This window comes from Sorex fumeus, unplaced genomic scaffold (genome assembly GCF_029834395.1).
Source record: "Sorex fumeus unplaced genomic scaffold, SorFum_2.1 ptg000047l, whole genome shotgun sequence".
Taxonomy (NCBI): domain Eukaryota; kingdom Metazoa; phylum Chordata; class Mammalia; order Eulipotyphla; family Soricidae; genus Sorex; species Sorex fumeus.
In genome coordinates, this window is record NW_026606104.1 from 2,809,015 (window position 1) to 2,816,104 (window position 7,090).

At 47.2% G+C, this 7,090-nt stretch overlaps 1 protein-coding gene across 3 annotated transcripts in view; it reads left to right on the forward strand.

Moving 5' to 3' along the window:
- The window catches only part of GJA5 (gap junction protein alpha 5), a 41,570-nt gene extending 34,764 nt beyond the window's left edge, over positions 1-6,806 (forward strand). For all 3 annotated transcript variants that reach the window (XM_056123361.1, XM_056123359.1, XM_056123360.1), the window contains exon 2: positions 3,810-6,806. In XM_056123361.1, the coding sequence (XP_055979336.1) occupies positions 3,842-4,894 (1,053 nt within the window). In that variant the 5' untranslated portion in view covers positions 3,810-3,841 and the 3' untranslated portion in view covers positions 4,895-6,806. The remainder of the gene's footprint in view (positions 1-3,809) is intronic.
- Positions 6,807-7,090: the final 284 nt, after the last annotated feature.

A 7,090-nucleotide genomic window follows, 5' to 3' on the forward strand; every position in this document is an offset into this window, starting at 1 on the left:
GGAGAATGATATAGGGAATAACTAGGCATCGGGGAAACATTAAGGAGAAAAGAATTTTTCCCTGAGAATAAAGACGACTAGAATTTCCTGAGGCTGGGCCTGATGGCATATCCAGCCAGGCAATGGCCACCTTGATCTTCTGCTTACCTTTGTCTTAGCATCAAGGTTAAAGAGACCTTGGGGATAATAGACTGACCAGCATGTAGGCTTAGTGGGAAGACAAAAAGTGTTTGCTCACCATTCCAGCTAGAGCCCTCCTTCTGCTGGTATCTTCCTGAACACTTTCACTTGAGAGTTTTCCTTCATTTTTTAATCAATCTTTTTGGGTCTAACCATTTTCATTTTATCACTTGCTTCCAATCTTTGGTAGCCAGAAGAACTTGCGCACAGCAGCAGGTAATGAAAAAAAAATAACTACCATTAAAGTAATAGTATCCCAAATTTGCTGGTGGAAAAATTGAGACACAGATCCAGAATCTTTTCTGAGCTCTGTTTCCAACTTCCTCTTTTTCACCCTTTTTGCTCTTTTTTTCTTCTTTCTAGTTCCTGTCTGGCTCCCCTTTCCTTCTCTCAGGAAAGGAGAGAAGGAAAATATCCTGGTTCCTGCCTATGTGTAACTGAGACTGACGATGGTGGGTAGTGTGCACTTACCCAAAAGCATTGGCAGAGTGTTCAAACTCTTATGTAACACATTATCATTCCCCACATTTGGGAGATTATGGGAGGAAGAGGACAGCTCTGATCCCAGAACAGCGGAAGGTTCTGCAAGCCTTGGTGTGTCTTTGATAGGAATGGGAAGAGAGATAAATTCTGGACTGTCTTACATCCCAGCAATCCTGAAGGAGAGGGGAGTGAGGGGGTGGGAGAGGACTGCCTTGTCACTCAGGAGCCAAGGAAGCCTGGACTGGGAGATGTAGGCTCCGTGCCCTTTACTTCCTCGTAAGTCTAGGGAGCTTTTGGCTAGGAACTAGGAACACATTTGCCACAAAGGTTTGAACTTTACAGCTTGTCAGGTCCACTCAAATCTGAGGTTTTTTATTTATGTTCATCCCACAACACCCCCTCCTTTTTCCCCCTCCTTTTAGTCCTTCTGTTGATTATGACTAGTTAGAGGCTTAAGAGGTAAGGACATTTATTGTTCATCAAGTAGGGATTGTGATGGTAGGTGGTTCAAGAGTTGATTCAGAGACCTCTGGACACTGGTTGGCATTTCTGAGATTTTCAGGGTAGCTTCAGACATCTTGGCTCGCTGGCAGGAATAATGAGGGTGGAGAGGACTTTCAGAAAATCTCCCTTTATTTAGAAGGGGCTGGAAATAGTTTTCTAGACAAATTCCATCACACTAGAGTCTTGCCCTACTTCACTGACAAGAACTAACTGTAGTGGAGACTGAGTGATATTTTTTACCCTTCTAAGGGACAAAGGCAAGAGGCAGGGAATGTATTCGTCACTGGGTAGAAGTCCTGGGGCCTGCCACCCTCTCCCTCATTTCCTCAGCTAAGATGTACTGATGGGCTGGAGCAATAGAACAGTGGGTAGGGCGTTTGCCTTGCATTCAGCCAACATGGCCGACCAGAGTTCGATTCCTCCACCCCTCATAGAGAGCCCGGCAAGGTGGCGAGAGTATCTCGCCCGCATAGCAAAGCCTGGCAAGCTACCTGTGACGTATTTGATATGCCAAACACAGTAACAAATCTCACAATGTTACTGGGCCCACTCGAGAAAAATCATTGAACAACGGGAGGACAGTGACAGTGACAGTGACAAGATGTACTGAGCACCTCACTGGCACAGCCTCTGATGTTCAAGAGGAAAAGAGTCATATTTGACAATTTAACTTAAATGTGTGCCATTGTGGACAGTGTTGACTTTGGGGAAAGAAGATGGAAAAAATACCTTGAGCAGATTTCACAAACTGCGCTGTGAAGAAATAAGTTCAATTCCTCAAGAACTGGGCCTGTGGGCTAGTTAAAATACAAATAAACTTTTAAGATATCCACACACAAAAAAAAAGAAAGAAAGAAAAGAAAGATAAAGGCCTGTTCTCCAGGAACCACAGGTTCCAACCACATAGGCTGGAACCACAGAGAGAGGCAGAGAATTACAACTAAGTTGACAAGGGCTAAAATGGTGGTGGAGAATGGGCACTGGTGAAGGGATGGGTACTCTATCATTGTATAACTGAAACCCAAACACAAAAATTTGTAAGTCTACAACTGTACCTCATGGTGTTTCCCTAATAAAAATTAAAAACAAACAAACAAACAAAAAAAGAAGTGAGTATCCCTGTAACTTTGGGAGCTTAAGAGTTGCCCTGGAAGGACCAGGAGGGGCTAGAGGAAGCAATGATACACTATCTTGTGATGGGTAAAGTTTCCAGCTAGGTGTGAAGGGTTTGTGGGAGGTGCCCAAGAGGAAGGTATTTGGGAATCTTTCTGGATTTGAAATGGCCAGACAAAATGAGCTAATAGGTAGCACTGTAGCACAGTCCTCCCGTTGTTCATCGATTTGCCTACGCGGGCACCAGTAACGTCTCGATTGTGAGATTTGTTGTTATTGTTTTTGACATATCGAATATGCCACGGATAGCTTGCCAGGCTCTGCTGTGTGGACGGGATACTCTCAGTAGCTTGCCGGGCTCTCCGAGAGGGACGGAGAAATCGAACCTGGGTCAGCCATGTGCAAGGCAAATGTCCTACCCACTGTGCTATCACTCCAGTCTGTGCTATGGGTACTACCAAGCAACTAGGCTGAGAGACCCACTGAGGGCAGATTTTTATAAGAGATGGAAAAGTTTGGGGATTTTGTTCTGGGAGAGGGTAAGCGGGTCTGTGCTTGGGGCCTTCTTTACGTAGCAGGAGAAGCTGAGCTGGGCAGCTGGGACAGGGACAGAGCAGTTGGGGTAGGAAATGGCAACCCAGCTTCTTCCCAGTGGGACCCTGAGCACTCGTCTGCAATTTCTTTGGCTTGTGTGACCCAGCCTGTGCTGTTGGCTCCTTTTCACAACAGCCAGTTCGTGGAGGATGGCTCTGAATGTTGGAGTCACTTCCTGAGACTGAGACTCAGCTTTGTCATTTTTAGGCTCACTCTTTCCCAAGTTCTTTCCTCTGGAATCACTTAAAGAAAAAAATTGAAAAAGCTATTCATTCCCACCGAGGAGTAATCCAAACACATGAATATACAGGCTATTTTCAGTACAATTTTCAGTGCATCACATACGTCATCTCCTTTAATCTTCAGGATCTCCTGCTATTCCTATCTTCATGCCCATTTCATAGACAAGGTCAGCGGATGAATTAGAGGGCAAAGTCCCATTCACAAAAGTCAGTCCTGTGCTCTTTCTACTACTCCAGGGTTTTCCAGGTACCCATCCTTGGACCTTCTGCATCAGAACCCTTGGATTCCTGTTGCACCTCCATATTCTGTAGGTCACCACAGGTTTCCTGCAGTAGAGTCGCCTGAGGGGAAGAGCACAGAATTCATATCTCAATGCACTCAACCATTGATTTCTAGACCAACTTCACGGTGGGGGCGGGGGATGGGGAGCAGGGGTGTTGAAGAAACCATGCTCTAATTTTCAACCAACATTACCACTCTGTAACTTCCCTTTTCTTTAATATTTGCTGGGAGAAGAAAGTGAGTTTTTCTGTTGTAAGGAAATTAGACTTCTAAATTGAACATCTTTAAAACAACAAAATAAGCAAGCAGTCACCCCTGGGTACGGATCAGTGTATCTGAGAGCATGAGCAAACTGTGCACACTCTTGATTAAGCACCTCCTTTTTCTATTTCTCTCTCCCCTGTTTGCAGAAGTCTGGGCTTCTGCCCTGTGCTGAGCCAGGATGGGTGACTGGAGCTTCCTGGGAGAGTTCCTGGAGGAGGTGCACAAGCACTCCACGGTCATCGGCAAGGTCTGGCTCACCGTCCTCTTCATATTCCGCATGCTGGTGCTGGGCACGGCTGCTGAGTCTTCCTGGGGTGACGAACAGGCAGATTTCACGTGCGACACCATGCAACCGGGCTGTGAGAATGTCTGCTATGACCAAGCCTTCCCCATCTCACACATCCGCTTTTGGGTGCTGCAGATCATCTTCGTGTCCACGCCATCTCTGCTGTACATGGGCCACGCCATGCACACGGTGCGCATGCAAGAGAAGCGCAGGATGCGGGAGGCCGATCGGGCCAAGGAGGCCCAGGGCACTGGCTACGAATACCCGGCCGCGGAGAAGACGGGGCTGAGCTGCTGGGAGGAAGGGAACGGAAAGATCGTCCTCCAGGGCACTCTGCTGAACACCTATGTCTGCAGCATCCTCATCCGCACCACCATGGAGGTGGCATTTATCGTGGGCCAGTACCTCCTCTACGGGATCTTCCTAACGCCCCTGCACGTGTGTCGCAGGAGTCCCTGCCCGCACCCCGTCAACTGCTACGTGTCCCGGCCCACGGAGAAGAATGTCTTCATCATCTTTATGCTGGCGGTGGCTGCTCTGTCCCTCTTCCTCAGCCTGATTGAACTCTATCACCTGGGCTGGAAGAAGTTCAGGCAGCGAAGTGACAAGTCAACGCAGGGCAGCCCCTCTGCCGGCAGAGTCCAGAACTGTACCCCACCGCCTGACTTCAACAAGTGCCTGCAGAATGGTTCTGGGAGCAAATACTTCAACCCTTTCAGTAACAAGATGGCAAATCAGCAGAACACAGACAACCTGGCAACAGAGCAGGTGCGAGGCCAGGACCCCCTTTCCCGGGACGGTTTTATTCACATCCATTATGACCAGAAGCCGGAAGTCCCCAATGAAGTCTCCCCAGGTCACCGCCTCCCCCAGGGATACCCAAGTGACAAACGCCGTCTGAGCAAGGCCAGCAGCAAGGCCAGATCAGACGACTTGTCTGTGTGACTTCCAGGGGGAGCAAAGGCATCTGGGAGATGGCAGATGCATCCACCTGGATCCTCGGCCCTCTCAGATTCTCATCAAGGCCTGCTCTGCTGGGGCTCCAGGACTCAAGAGCATTGCTCGTTTATTCTAAGAAAAATGGTCGATGCTCATAGTCAGAGACACAGCTTCCTACCCAGGTGCTGACTCTTCCCCATTCTTTTGCCTTAAGTACTTGGTGAAGCCTTTCAGAATATTCATTAAACAGGAAGGGAAAGGAACCACAGAGTCTGGCCTATCAGGAAGGGCCAGAAGGACAGATAACTAGACACCACCTACATACCTGTTGGGTTTTCCAAGACTCTGTGGCTTCCTTGATCTGATCATTCTTCCTCTAAAAGCAAGGACTTAACATCACAGCATGACCCAAGGGTCTTACATTTGATGGCTCTGGGATCTGGACTATACCTTGGAGTAGTGGTGAAGTCACTCCTCATACTACTCAGTTTTATTTTAAATAGAAATCTTGGGAACTTGACGGGCAGCCTCTACTTGACAAGTGCCTTGACACGTACCACTGGCTGAAGCATGGCACTGGGGATGTCGCCTCTCCTGCATGTGTGTGGAATCAGCTCCTGGAGGTGTAAGTTCCTTAATGAGTGACTGTGCATATGAATTCCCAGGGACTCCTCCCACCACCTGCCAACCTGTGGCTTTACACTTGAATCTGATGTTAGAGACCAGTCTTTTCCTCCCCCACCTGACTGCTCAGTGTGTCATTAAAAATCGTATTAGCCAGGATACTGAAGAAACCACTGTCCTTGCTCACTTGAATTCTGACCTGATCACCAGCCAATAGCCCCAAGAATTCCTCCAGCTCTTACCAACACAAAGAGTACATTGTGCTCCTCAGGTTCCTCTTGGGAAGAAATAATTCTGCTGTGAAGATGAAAATGGAGAGAAAATACTGGAAAAAAGATTGTTTTACTGTCCTATTTATTATACCTTGCTGACAGTCAACTTGAGTGCCAAAAAGAGGCTTGATGATAGCTACAAAGCCCCTTGCATCTCTCTCTCTCTCCCTCTCCGTTTCTCTCTCTCTCTCCCTCTCCCTTTCTCTCTCTCTCAGTAGCAGGACCAGGGAAGTATTAGGAGATTTCTCTGTCTCTGGAAAACCCCTGTTCTCAAGGCATACAGAGATTCCTGTGGCTCCTAGGCACTCCTAATGAGGCTGCCATGATGAGGGTGCAACAAAGCCTCTCCTTGCCTTGGGACTGGTCTGACTTCTCTATCTAATCCATCCTTAGTGGGTAGTCTCTATTTTTGGATGAAGATAAAAGATACTGAAAATGATAGGTAGAGTGTTACATTTTTAGTTGCATGAGTGTGTAAGTATGTATGTGAGGTATGCACGGATAAGTCAGGGAAGTGGAGGGGAGGCCTGGAGTCAGGAAAGGCAACCTTAGTGGAATCTGTGTCTTCCTGTCCCCCTCCTCTATACCTCTCAGGGACAGAGCCTCCTGGTTTGCCATGTGATTAGCCTGAAGAGAAAGCATGAGAGGTGGACACAGAAGAGAGAGCCCAGCTTCAACCCCCACCCCCCCCATCTGCCCATCTCTACCCTCTTCCTAATATTTGACAATTATTGGTGGGTGAAGAGAAGGATGACGGTAGGGAGGAGAGACACTAGATGTCACTTAGGGAAGAGTGATTGATGGTCAACCACGGCAGGCTTCTGAAGGGTGGACACCTTTCAGTCCATTGTCTGTCACTGAAACTCTCCTTTAATAGAACAGAAGAGACTGCCTCTCCTATCTCTGAAATGTGTTTGCTTTGTGAAATGAGTCTTATTGAATTAGAAATTCTGTAAGATCAGTCCATGATTATAGGATTTCAGGAAGGAAAAAGGAAATCATATTTGTAGTTTGTCTTAATAAAATTTAGCTTTACGTTATCTCTCCTTTGTGTTCCTTTCATGTTTGACTGAAAGAGATGGGCACAGGCTTGAAGGAGTGGGAGTGAGGAGCACCAACCTATCAGTCAGTAAAGCAGAGAGCTGGGGAACCAGACAGGCAAGGGTTAATATCCCAGGTAATGATTTAAAGGTGGAGTCCTGCAAGGTACAAATCTCTGATCTTCCACTGTAAATTGAATTGAGTAATATCAGTCTTTTAGAGATCTAACTGGAATAGAGTTTATAAAGGGTTCTACTGAGTGGCT